The sequence below is a fragment of the Pteropus medius genome, unplaced genomic scaffold (genome assembly GCF_902729225.1).
Source record: "Pteropus medius unplaced genomic scaffold, Ma_sr-lr_union100, whole genome shotgun sequence".
Lineage (NCBI taxonomy): Eukaryota > Metazoa > Chordata > Mammalia > Chiroptera > Pteropodidae > Pteropus > Pteropus medius.
Genome location: NW_024354875.1, coordinates 22,554,991 through 22,568,641, shown reverse-complemented (window position 1 = coordinate 22,568,641; position 13,651 = coordinate 22,554,991). Strand labels below are relative to the sequence as shown.

The window sequence follows — 13,651 nt, the reverse complement described above, 5'->3', positions numbered from 1 at the left end:
GCTCTATAAAACAAAGATGAATGACTCTTAAAAGTACATATATGTTAAAGAAGGAAGTTGATTATCTCAGGAGGGTCAAGTTTACTACATTATTACGCTGTACCTTTTAATTCACTGTCTTAAAAACTCATATTCAAAAGAGTATGATACTTCCCATTTACTGTTTTCCACATTAAAAATCACTTCAGTGCCCATAATTATTAAAGAAGTGAAAACAGATATTGCATTATTTTTTCTTCCTTGCCATCATTATAGAATTTTATTAATTATAGAGAAGCCAAAAGATATATTTTTAGATGAAATGAAAGATAAAACAATTATAGTAACCTCAACCCAATTTCTATAAAATCTAAGTGAAACAAAAATTCTTACTATGACTTCTTCATTACATAAAGTCTAAACTCAGCTGTGCTCTCCATTGTTCTTTTGCAGTAATTTCATGCGGAAGGGAAGAGCTCCCTTTCATCAGTAGAAGTAGTGTGAAGGTAGTTCCCCTTACACTACAAAAACAACTTCCCCATCCGCCCACCCCATAAACATATGTGGGGTTCAGTTGGGGCACAAGCACTCAAACTCAGTCTAAAGAGTGTACAAATGTGCAAAGGAGCAGGGCAGAGCATGGGGCTCCCATAACCGGTTCTCCAGTAGTGCTCTGCTCCCAGGTGCCTGGCTGAGAGGTGTGTCAGGCTGAAATCCAATGTGCCCCCTGCCCGTCAAGCCTGAACCCTAATAAGGGGCTGAGTCCATGTGCACGAGGCAGCTCTTATATTTTGTAAAGAAACTGTGTGCATCTATCTTGAGGTGGACACCAAGGCCTGTACTGGACAGCAGGGCTCTGGATGAGCTGCCCCCAAAGTCAGAGCCTTGCTAGGTCCTTCTGACACCCAGGATCCTTAGCCAGCATTGTTACACCCTCCCCTCCAGATATCAGGAAGTGGGGATCTAATGTACAGCACGGTGACTATAATTAACAACACCGTATTGCAGATTTGAAAGTTGCTGAAGAGTAGTTCTCTAAAGTTTTCATCATAAAAAAATTTCTAACTGTGGTAATGGATGTTAACTAAACTTATTGTGGCGACCACTTCCCAATATATACAAATATTGGAATCACTAGGCTGTATACTTGAAATATGATGTTATATGTCAATTATATCTGAATTTTTAAAGAAAAGGGAGTAAGGGGGAAAAAATACACCAGGAAGGCAGGGAAGGGAGAAGAGCGGCAGAGCAAACATCTACCAGACTCAGGAAGTGCTCAGGAAGCCCAAATCCCCAGACACACATCAAAGGTACGATTGCTGAGGGGAAGGTGCACAGACAGAAGGGAAGGAAAGGCAAAGAAGTCTCTCAAGAGTGTCCCCCACAACACCATCTCGGGGGCATGTGGCCCCCTTCCCAGGTTGAGTTTGGTTTGACGAACCAAAGTAAGAAGAAGACATATGCCCAGAAACTTCCAGGGCTTTGTCTGTCCTTTGCTGCATGACCACATCAGGCCATCCTCGTGCTACTAAGAGGGGAACAGGTATGACTGTTTTCATGGAGGTGACTGACAGAGAGGACCCGACTCCCTAGGAATGTGCCTCAGATCTTCTGCAGGCAGCCGGGCCTGTCAGGGCCTGTGGCCGAAAGGCCTGGAGTCTAGCAGATATGTCAAGCAGGTGAGGAATCTAGAATGCAAAAATATTTATGATCTCATTTTACTTTGCATTGGAAAGGACGGTTGCAAGCTGCTATAACTTAAACCAATTCCCACACCCTTTGTGGGAGTTAACCCTTCTTTGTTGCCTTAACCAGATACTTGGCCTCTGTGTGCTTTAGATTCTTAGACTGTATTAAAAGAGGATGGAAAATCTACACTAAAAAGCTCAGCCAGATACTGTGACATGACAACAACTAACCAAGACTGAGGAAGCTCTTGGCTCAGCAGTGGGCTGACACCGATATGCTTTCTCTGGTCATAAATACACGTGTACATGAAAGCTTTAGTAATAGTTTTCCTCTGTGTACCCATTGCTTTGTGTCACTCATCAGTGCTTCATTTCCTATGAACCATAAAGAGATAGCCCAGATTAGAAACACAAGACACTCTGAAAATCAATTTTCTTGGGAAATCTCCCTCTGACCTTTGGTTGCCTTTGTGAATTGCTTCCTTATCACATCCGCTCTCAAACAGTCTCCATGTGCTCACATAGCAGCCCCCGACCCCCCACATCTTTCTGCCTGAGTGAAAGCTAACCTTCTAGAAGAGAAATGCTAATAGAACATTCAGGTCTGTGTGATTTACACCAAGGAAAAGGCATCATCAGAAGCTCCCCACCTCCTGTGGCCACCACCCAGTGCAGGGGGAAGGCAGGACTGCTGGATGGCAGCAGGTGCCAGGGCTGGGGCTCTGGCTCTCCGTGCAGAGGGGTTGCCTACCTTCACATTGGGGGTGTAGAGATTCCTGAGAGAGGCGAGGGCAGCAGACAGCCCTTCAGTGCTGTACCCTATCCACAGGGCTTGGAGATGGCTTGAAGAGATTCCTGTCTTCTTACTGAGGCCCTAGAAGCAATCAGAGACAAATCAGCCTCAAGAGCTGCTTTCCCACCTGCATGCAGCTGGCTGTGCCTCCAGAGGGTGCAGATAGGAGGTCACGCATGGCAAATGCTGTGTTGCATACAAAGAACACCTGGATCTGTGAGCTTTCCCTTCCTAAAACCAAGGATTGAGGAACCAGCCTGCCTTCGCTACGTGAACTGTATGTCTGGGGGAAAAAGATGGCAGATGAGGAGAAATGATCTTTTCCTTATAGAAGTTCTCCTGTCAATCAAAAGAAGAATAAATGATAGAGTATCACTATTCTGTAACACCCAATGAATGAATGAGTCCAGGCAGAGACCTGTAGTGGTTGACGGCATCACACCAAGAGAAGCAAGCATAAACGTTGTGCCTCCTGATGCAAGAAACCCCGTATTAGACTTATATAGAGTTTAAACTCTAAGTATAACTAGAAAGTAATCATGATACCCTGGAGGGGGAAGGGGAGGGGATCAAACCTAAATGTGATTAAGCTTCTGGATACAACTACCAAATGATAGGAAATAAAGAGGAAAGATGAACACGTTAAACTAGATCATGAGAAACAGGAACACGATCAAAATCCAGGTGGTGCAAAACTAGAGGTCAAGTAACTCATGCTCTTTGATAACAAGGAGACGAAATGAATAAAGCGGAAACTTTAGGTGAAAGGAAGCTTAAAAGAGATTTAAAAGGGAGAGAGTAAAACCTTACCATAGCATCTGGATACACACTTGAGTGGTTCTAAGTCAGAACTTTCAGGGAGAGGGGAGGGAGTCGTGTTTGGGATGCAGTCCTTGGAGGGCTCTGAGAAGACTGATGAAGCTGTGGAAAATCTCTAAAACCAAAAACTTCAAAAGACAATGACGACGACAAAGACACCCTTCCTCACAGCGGCACGTGTCTCACCTTGAAAATGTGCGCCTTCAGGATGTGGTGGCCGAGCTCCATGGTCTGCTGGCGGTTCAGCTTGCCCTCTTGCCGAGAGAACATGAATGCCAGGAGAGCGTGCCCATTCCTAGGACAAGCAACACAAAGCCTCATAATAAAAGACCCTCGAGTAAGAACATCGCCACGCCACTCCTGAATTACTCTCCTGGCACTCTGGCATCACCATACAAAATGCGGGAAAGCTGACTCTTTACAAAAGATGGCTATAGTGCTGTTTATTCTTCAAGTCATTTTAAGGGCTTTCTCTGGATTCCCCCTTCTGTGGTGTGACCCAGAAAGAAGCTCCAGGATGGGGCAGGTCTTTACCAGCCACTGTCTGTCCCTCATCTATCACTTTCTCACCACCTTACTTGATTTGTCTGTCATAAAAATGTAAACACTATGAGACTAAGGGTCTTGTCTAAGTCACAGATACAGTCGCCATACCTAGCAAGTGCCCAACACTTAGTAAGTACGAAAATGTGTGTTTTTTGGATGGATGGATGGATGGATGGATGGACAGATGGAGCAGAACCAGCACTGAACCTGGCATTCAGGCCTCCCCTCAGGATAATCACCTTGTGGAGTAGACTTCAGCCAAAAGGCAAGGCCTGATAATGGGAAGAAAAACCATGCTGTGGATAGTACAACTCATGAGCAGAAAGAGCTAAATTCTAAGCATGGATGGAACACACATCCTTGTGGGGGGAAATAAACTAAGAGGAGGGGGCTTGCTATGTCTGGGCACGTGGTGGACGTCCGACTGTCACCACCAATGAATCCGCCACTAATCCTTTCACGGAGGAGCCATTCTACTCATTTTCCCCTCTATGCCTGCAGAACTTGCTCTGAGGACTCCATGCTGTTGTCTGAGCCAATTGCTTTGGAAAAGATGCCAAAGCTTGTTTACTCCAATAGCAGTGACTTCTGCATAGTGAGAATTATTTTCATTTCTATCAATCTGACAATTGTGAAGTGCTGAATTTAGGGGGGAAAGCCGGTACTTGTGGAGGAAAAGATAAACATTATAGAAAAAAATTCATTGTCCTAAATGTGTTTTCTGATAGCTGCTAAATCTAGATGATTAAAAGCACGCATCATAGCAACAGTATTTGTCCAGATACATGCCTGTTTCTTAAACAGGTTATAAATGATGTTAGAGATGAGGAAATAAAGGCAGGTAGAGACCAAGAGGTTGATTTTTATGCTACAGGGGAAGTCGGGACTTTTAAGGCCACGTTGCCACTGAGCTTCCAGTCCAATGGCTTATAAAGGTCTAGAGCTCTCCCATGAGCACATACACAGTGCCCCATGCACGTACTCCACCTCCCAAACCTCGAGCTCGAGTTTCTCCTCTCAGGTGAGAGCCTCTCACACTCCCACCTCTCCTGTTCCCATGCTCTCACGGAAATCACACTCCACCACCTTCCAGTGGTCTAGACTACCACACCCTCCTTAGTCTCCGTCCATGGCCTGGTCCCAGGGTTCAGTCTGGCTCACATTGCTCTAGGCAGGACCATGGTCCCAAACATCGGCTAAGCCATCCTCAGTTGCCCAGTCTGCTGAACTCTGTGGCCACGCCAACTGTATCCACAACAAAGAGATGCTAAGTGCCATGGCTGGCCCTTATGGTGTAACAACCATGCATCCTTCGGCAGCCAGGCCAAAGGTCTGCGGTGCTCTTGGCTAAGTACACGGCTTCCCGCCTCTCCAAGGAGACAATTCACCATGCAATCGCTGAATACCTGTGCTCCTCTATATCCAATCTACCTTTGCTTCCTTCCCTCCTGGTCTTGGCATCACGAGCCCCCTTCTAAGTCTACTTGCATTCATGAGTCTGTCCATTTCCAAAGCTTATATATCAAGATTTACTAAATGCCAGATGCACAAATTTAACTGAATTATTTCATTAATCTGCACGACCCTGTGAGCTACTAAGTAGTGATGCCCAATTTGTTTACATGAGGGAACAGAGGCCTGGACAGGTAGGTGATTTGCCCAAGATGAAATGGCTAAGCAGAGATCTGAACCACAGTCTACTCATTGTGCGAGTCCATGCTTTTAACCAGCAAAACATGATTATTCATTCGTTCGTTCATTAGCATCCCCCTCATAACCAGCACCATGCTTGATACTGGAAATTCCGTGGGGAACAATGGAAGGTGCTTCCCTTGAGGAGCTCTCAGTGACTGGAGGAGATGCACGTAAACAAGATGAAATTCAGCTACGATGGTGCTATGAATAGACTCAGTGACAATACAGAAGCGGCAAGTTGCCCCGTCACTCAGCCCCCACTCCCCTGCATTCTCAATTTCTCCTCCTTTACAGATTGTGTTTCCTCACACTGTCATGATGTTTCCAACGGACACCCTAACCTCTTATGTTAAAAACAAAAACAAAACCCTTGCCCACACTCAAACAACCCTAAACCTCTCTACCCTTTCAGTGTTCATCCAGGACATTGGCTCTCTCCTGTTTCACTCGTCACAACCCAATGGAACGCATCTCCTAAGGATCTAGGACCCTTCTCCTGAACTGAAGAGCCAATGGTTTCCTCTCAATCCTCATCTTCCTTCACCTCTCGCAGCACTTACTCTAAATTCTCCATGTCTCAGCAGGCCAGCACCCCCTTCCTCTAAGTACCCTTCTCACCAAGTCCCACAGCTAGATCTCTACCAATGATATCAACTCTTCAACCTCAACTTTTCCTTCAAGCTTCAGACCCCACCTGCCCTTGCAACTTGTCTACCTGGGGGTCCCAATGAACCCGCAAGCTCGAACTGCAGAAACCAAAAGCTAGCTCCTGCTCTGCAAACCCCACCCACACCTTCTGCCTTTCTTACCCTTTTGAAGAATAAGGCCATTCCTAGTTTGTGAGGTCAACACCTTGATATGGTACCTTCTTATCCTCGACTCTGCTCACAAGGCCAAGCCATGCCCATCTATCTCATATCAGCGAAGCCTGTTTCCACCCCACTGTTCCACCCCAAAGCGAGGTCCGAGTCTCCACTCCTGTCACAGTGGTTCCTACGCTCCACACCTGCCATGCTCCTGCTCATGTAGGTGATCTGTACTCCAGAACCTTCAAAGGTTCTCCAGAGATAGATGCCAGGCCCCCTAGGCACGTCCTTCTGTTAGCTCTTTCTACTCCTCTGTTCCATGACAAAGGCTCCAACCAAACTAGATATGGCGTTGCCAGAACACGGCCTGCTCATTCTGATGTGATGCCTTACACAGCTCCTCCTGTCTGCAATAGCCTTATTCTGAAATCCTAACCATTCATTCCTCAAGTCAGTGACATGTGGGAAACAAAGTGGATGGGAGACTGTTCTAGATTAAGAGAGTCCTTGTGTAACCCTAATGAATCGATGGATCCAGGAAATCATCAATGGCTCTGAGAGACGTTAAGTGATTCCTGATGGAAGTACTCACTGCCGCCCATTAAGTACCTTTGCAAAAAACATTTTCTTAAATAAAATCTGATCGATCCTCTAGATTTAACTACCAATTTATAGAAAATAGAGGTGATGGACACATTATAAACCACCATGAGAACACAATCAGCAAAATTCAGATTATGGGAAATTAACAGGACAAACTATCTGGCTGCTCTTTTTAGACAAATAAAATGCAAGGAAGACCAGAGAAAGAGAGGAATATGTAGGTTAAAAGAGAAACAATAAAATACATTTAATGGCCCTTATCTGGATCCTGATTCAAACATACTTAAAAAAAAAAAAAAAAGAAGAAAATGGAGAAATAGATCTGATGATATATCAATGAATTAGTATTAATATTTTAGGTGTTGTAATGGTATTGCAGTTAAGTATGAAAATGTACTCTTTTTTTGAGGTGCATAATCAATTATTTAGGGTAAAATGTCATGAAGTCTATAATTTACCTCAGCAAAAAATAACAGATGGAGCAAATACTGCAAAATATGAATCATGTTTAAGTCTAGGTGATGTGAATGAAGGCTATGAGAAACTCTACTCTAACTTTATAATTCTGCTCCTGGATTCTAACCTAAGAAATAATCAAAAATAGGAAGGGAAGGAAGAAGGGGAGGAAACCCTCATTAAGTACTTTTCTCGTGAAACAGCCACCGTCATAAAGTGAGGAGATACTTTCATTTTACAGATAAGGAGACTAAGTCTTGGAGAATTAAAATAATTTGTGTACAAGAATTATACAAGTCAGCGTTCACCTAAAATATCTATAGTTCTCGAACTTCATTCAGCAGACAGAGAATATATAGGACGATGCTGGAAGGAAGGTATTGCATTTAATTCCGCAATGGTTTTTGCCCATCAACTACGTGCAGGGTCCTGTGGCAGATGCAGGCATTCCTGGGACAAGGGCGCAGTTCTCGAGGGCTTCCCTACTGGAAACAGGATTTTAATCCAGACCTCCCTTATACCCTACTGCTTTCCTGTAAGGCACCAAGATATTTACAATAGGTTTGTACATGTATAAGTAACTCAGAAACAACATAAAGGCCCCACAATGAGGGTAGGGTGGAGGACATTAACATTTGCCTCCTAGGAGGTTTGCACAGCCATGAAAAATGACACTTTACTAAGATTTACAGACAGCTTACCAAAATGTCCACGATGTGTTAAGCAAAACAAGCAGAACAGGAATTTCGATACAGAAAAGAAAATGTGGAGAATGTTTAAATGCACGGAAAGGGGCCGAAACAAAAAGCGAAGTGTCATTGTTGCTGGGCGCTGGATTCTTTTTCTTCTCTATAATGGGGGTAAATTACGACTAATGGAGATGGGAAGAGAAATGCTACCCATCTTTCAAGGCCCGACCCAAATGTTCCGATCCATGTGAAACATTTTCTAGAATTTGTTTCCTCCAGCAGGAGCTTCTCTCCCTTTCTCGCAGGCCCATGTGCAGTGTGGCTCCCTGCCAGCTCCATCACTGTCAGCCTCACCCACCCTTCTGTGTGGGAAGCCCTCGAGAACTGCGCCCTTGTCCCAGGAATGCCTGCATCTGCCCCAGGACCCTGCACGTAGTTGATCTGCAAAAACCATTGCGGAATTAAATGCAGTACCTTCCTTCCAACATCGTCCTATATATTCTCTGTCTGCTGAATGAAGTTCAAGAACTATAGATATTTTAGGTGAACGCTGACTTGCACAATTTTGAGAAGTAATAACTCCTTTGTACCCCAGGTGCCTCTCTTGCCGCAGCCTAGTCCCGGCCCAGCCCCTGGTAAGTCCCCACGCCTGCTTATAGGAACACATCAGTGCTCGGGAGTACGCGATTGCAGGCAACAACCCATTAGTCACCCATGCTCAGCTCTGCCCTAGGCTGCATAACCTCATTGCCACTTACCACCCAAACTGGAGCAAAGCTTAACTGTGACTACAGTCCAACTACTGCCTCAAACCCCAGGAACAAATCTACACCCACTGCTGAAGACTTTCAACTTGTTTTTATGTCTCTACAAACCCAATGACAGACTCTTCCCAGAAAGTGATCTGACTTTTCCTAGAAAATAACCTGACTTGGCTAACTGTCACAACATGCAGTTTATTCAGTTATTATGGTCTGGCTCAATAATCTGGGAGTTACGGTTTATGACCCCAAAGCAGGTGCAAAAGATAAATTTTTTAGCCCAGTGTCACCTAAGAAAACAACAATATCCACCATATGAAACGGCAGCTAAACCTATTAGGTCAATATTTGTGGAGAGGGAGGTGATGTGAATCTCACAAGTTCTTATTCATTTCTGGACCCCAGTAACTGGTCAAACGCCCAGAGAGGACAGTTTAGCAGCTTGCCAGACCTTTTATAAGAGTCAAGAGCAATTCTGACTTGGAGAGAGCAAAAGCTATTCAAGAGGGCAAAGGTGCAGGCCACGCCAGGCTCAGGCAGAAGTGGTGACCACGAGCATACCCTAACCTGAAAGCACCCACACCCTCACATTCCCCGACCTCTCACTTTGACTAGTACCAGGCCGTGTGACAGGCAGGCTTACCCTACCCCTCCACCGGACAGTGGGCATCTTGGCCCAAAGTGCTGCAAATCCTCAACAATACCTTTAACTGCCTGAGTGAAGCTGCTCCACTATCATCTCATAAATAGGGCATCAGAGACCTGAACCTCAATCCTCTCATTCTCAGATTCCAGTCTGTTAACACTTCACTGAAACACAAATATAAAACGAGGCAGCCAGACGTGATCACTGTGCTTTCCTCTGGGCCCACAGGCACATCTGAGTCCTGGGACAAGATGCTACATGCTTAAGAGGTGGCAGGTGATTGGTGGTGCTGGGGGTCCAAGACAGTCCACAGACCACCCCCAGGTGAAGAAACTGAACCGGGAACAGCTTCTAGAGAAGCCTGCTGTTCCCTAGAGCTGATATCATACTTTCCCATCTCATGTGACCTTTGTGACAGGGATGGAGTCTAGAAAAGAATGGATGGCAAAGAAATAGCACCCTGTCATTGTCTAGCTTCTCTTTCATCTAAACATACTGAAGAATCCTAAAAGTCTAGCTTTTGTTTCAAAGCAGAGTGAATTTTCCATTGCCCCTCCTGAATTATTCATTATGCGTTGCCTTTCTGTTAAAAAAAAAAAAAAGTGAATCGTGTTTGAAATTCCTTCCCCAAATGCACATTAGACTTCCCGCAAAGAGCTGACAGAAAGCAGCCTGTCATACCTGGGCTCACATAGGAAGGCTGTGTTTTCACCATCTGCTCTCCAAACGAGCCACTCCCTGAAGGACGGGTGGCAGAACATGCGAGTTTTGTCTCGCCTCTTAATGAGGAAGCAGGAGAGGGCATCCATCCTCTGCTGAAAGTCTTCCCATCCCTGCTCCCCTTGTATGTGGCCAGCATTAATAGCCTGAAAAATCTGCTCGTCTGTCATGGGGTGAAGGGAGGCGAGGGCCACATTTAAAATCGGAAGTGCCCTCTCAAAGGCGGACTGGGTCATGAACTTCATGTTGCATTGCAGCAGATAGAGCTCGGACAGAGACACAGGCACCACCTTGTAGCTGGCACTTTTGATGACCAAGTGTCCCCTCTGGAAGAGGTCCAAGGTGAGTTTGAGGTACAAGTAGGAGCCGAGGCTCCGCAGCACCAGGTGGCTGCTCACTTTCCCAATGAGGGCAGCATCGGCCTTGCCATTTAAGGAGATGTTGCTGAGGATGTCCTGGCTGCTGTGGACTCTGTGCTGGACGTAGGCATGCAGGTCGCTATGAATGTCTTTGTTGTCGGGAAAGTCATCTAAGGAAAGCTTGACAAATGGCAACGCACTCACAATTTCCTGCAAAAAAACAAAAACAAAAAACAAAACCAAAAAAAAAAAAAAAAACCCCACAGTGTCACTCCACAGAGATTTCTTTCTTTATGTCTGCATTTCAAACCAGATTCACTAGTTTTCTTTCAAGGAGGATTTTTGTGGATTACAGGGACTCATTGTTTTGTATTAAAACCTGTAATAGGATAAGACGAAGATAAAAAGCTTATGTGAAAGAAATCCTGATGAGAGATGGAATCAGTAAAGGCTCTCCCGAGGCCCTGATCCGAGGGCTCAGAGCCAAGTGAGATGGAACAGCCCCAGCAGACAATGCGACCTGGCCATAGCCACAGAGGGGCAGTGAGACCCTGAGGTGACCTGATACCCCTAATCCTTACATTGTGCAAATGGTTATATAATAAGGGCAAACACGAACCAACACTGTACATCTAAGAACAAGGCAGACGCCAAGATACCCCTTTCAGTGCATCGGATACTGGGGCTGCATAACCGAACCAGGAAACCTCAAACTGCCCCTAGGCTGTGCCCAGTGACAACCTGCTGTTGCAAAGCTGGTTCCTCCAATATAGACCACTATCATTTTCTTAAGCTGCTATTTTTTCAGTAAACTTGTAAATTGAAGGATAATATACATACAGATGTGCATTAATCATAACTGCAGTGTCATTAATTTTCATAAAATCAAATACATCCGTGCAACCAGCAGCCAAACAGCATCACCAGCTCACAGAAACCCTGTCCCTTCCTGTCTCTCTTCCATCCCAAAGACAATCACATCTTGATACCTAATAGCAGAGATGAGTTTTGTGTTTTTCTTTAAATTTCCCACTATCCTTTCTGAAGTACTTAAGTATATGTCCTCATTAAATACAGTAGCTACAGGAGGCAGGCTTATTAGTAAGTACAATTACTCTCACTTTACATGGATGCGAACTACACCTCTGAAAACTCACCTAGCTTGTACTGTTCTTGTGCTACATCAACTGCAAAATTCTGTTTGCTGTGTGAAAAATGACTGAAAGGGTAAGAATCAAATACTCCCCAGCCCGCCCCCCGCCAAAAAAACCATTAAGTTTGGCTGAGGTCTAATGCCACTTTTAATGAGAAAAGAACAAACTCAAATGCTATTTTTAAATAAATGTCATCATAAAAGCACAAAAATCAAAATTTAATGTCTAATGTCTTTACTGAAAATGAACGGAGTAGAAAGGAGTCATTGATTGTTATGATACACTTTGGGTTCAAATGAGAAGAAAGATGAGGAAGAGAATTTTAAAAAATCACTATGTTTAAGTTTTATGAGAAAATGGACCTTCAGAATAGGCCTTAAAAATTTCTCTCCTTCACCCATGCCCTATTCCTTTCATAAAAAAAGTGTGGGGTGGGGAGGAGTCCCATTGCAAATCCATGCAAATAACTACTAGCAAGAATAATTTTAGACTCTAGCAGACCTGTTATCTGGACACCTTGAACAGCTCCCCACAACTGAATGATGGTAAACCAGGCTAGACACTTCCATGTTAGAAGCACAAGTACAGTTCAATGCTACTAGGAAATTTACTGACATTTTGATAAATGTGTCTTCGGGGGTTAAAAAGGTCCGAGTTTAGCCTTTTGGGGGTTCTGTGCACTAATGTTTCAAAGTCCTAATATAGTTTTTGATTCAGCAGCAAAATGATTTACAATCGTTTAAATTGTCAGTATTAAACAATGTAAAATTTGAGTACAGGAATGTAGAAAGAGATTTGAAAATTCTTTTTTACCTGAAAATTTGCTCTTACAGTCACAATCAACTTCAACCAGGCAGGAAATTTAGAGATAATTTTGCTAATAAATGACGAAAGCGTATCTCCATAATCGGGTTTATGAAACTCAGCTTCATTTAAGCCATCTATCAAAATAATGTATTCTTCTTCAGGAATCTTTTGCTCTAAAGGATACAATATTTTTTTTAATTAAGAAATTATACACTTCTATAAGATGGCACCACCCAGTATATTTTACTGCACAGTTTAAAGTGTTAGGAAAAACTAAAAAAGTTTACAAATGGTAGAAGAAATGGTTTACACAGAAGCATATTTTCTATTAAATCTATAATGAAAACTGGAGCACAGAGCCAAAAGAAAACCAATTCTCATAAAACAGTTTTCAGAAACATATTGCATTACACACACTTAGCAGAACCTCACTATGTATATGATACAGTATAGGGATATTAGCTCTTCATAAACTCCTGTCACTGGGGTAAGTACAGAGAAGAAAACTGGAAAAGACTCTAGCCCCTCCTCCCCCAGCAATTGAACACCCTCGATGGATTTCTGTGGAGGAAAATTGACCCGCAAAGGGCAAAGCATCAAGCCCACGGCAGAGTCAGCTGGGGGTGACAGCTCTGCTTTATAGATTCCTAGAACAGGGTTCACACCCACAGGCTAAATCTTGTTTTCTATTTATTAGCACCAACTTCTGCACAGGGAACAAAGGAGAAATGATGACATAATCTGTTTTAATTCCCTCTAGCGCCTTTTGGCAGAAGTGCTCAGAAGGCCGATAAACTGGCTCGAAAGGTGAGGATGAAAAACCAAAGGACCCATAATAGCACTAATGCCCCCCACCTTGTAGACTATTTAAGGGCAACAAAATCAAACAGACACTCCTATAAATGGCTTGAGGTTTAACTCAACTGAGCAGAGACTTGAAAAAAATGCTGGCAAGTTCCCTAAACAATCAACTTATTCCCTAGCTGTGCAGGAGTGTAAAACATGCAGGCAAGTTTCTGTTTCTAGGGCGTAAGTCATCTAAATAACCTACAGTTACAAATTAGCTACTTTGGAAATGTTCAACTCTGGAGTTAATTCTTATTAGAGATGTTTCATTTAAAACTACA

General features: G+C 43.8%; 1 protein-coding gene across 11 annotated transcripts in view; it reads right to left on the bottom strand.

Annotated features, from left to right (window-relative positions):
• The window catches only part of TANC1 (tetratricopeptide repeat, ankyrin repeat and coiled-coil containing 1), a 214,357-nt gene that overhangs the window by 37,351 nt on the left and 163,355 nt on the right, over positions 1-13,651 (bottom strand). For all 11 annotated transcript variants that reach the window (XM_039855457.1, XM_039855455.1, XM_039855459.1 and 8 more), the window contains 4 exons: positions 12,531-12,697; positions 10,166-10,773; positions 3,469-3,577; positions 2,422-2,544 (listed from right to left, as the gene is read on the bottom strand). In XM_039855457.1, coding sequence (XP_039711391.1) covers positions 2,422-2,544; positions 3,469-3,577; positions 10,166-10,773; positions 12,531-12,697 — 1,007 coding nt within the window. The remainder of the gene's footprint in view (positions 1-2,421; positions 2,545-3,468; positions 3,578-10,165; positions 10,774-12,530; positions 12,698-13,651) is intronic.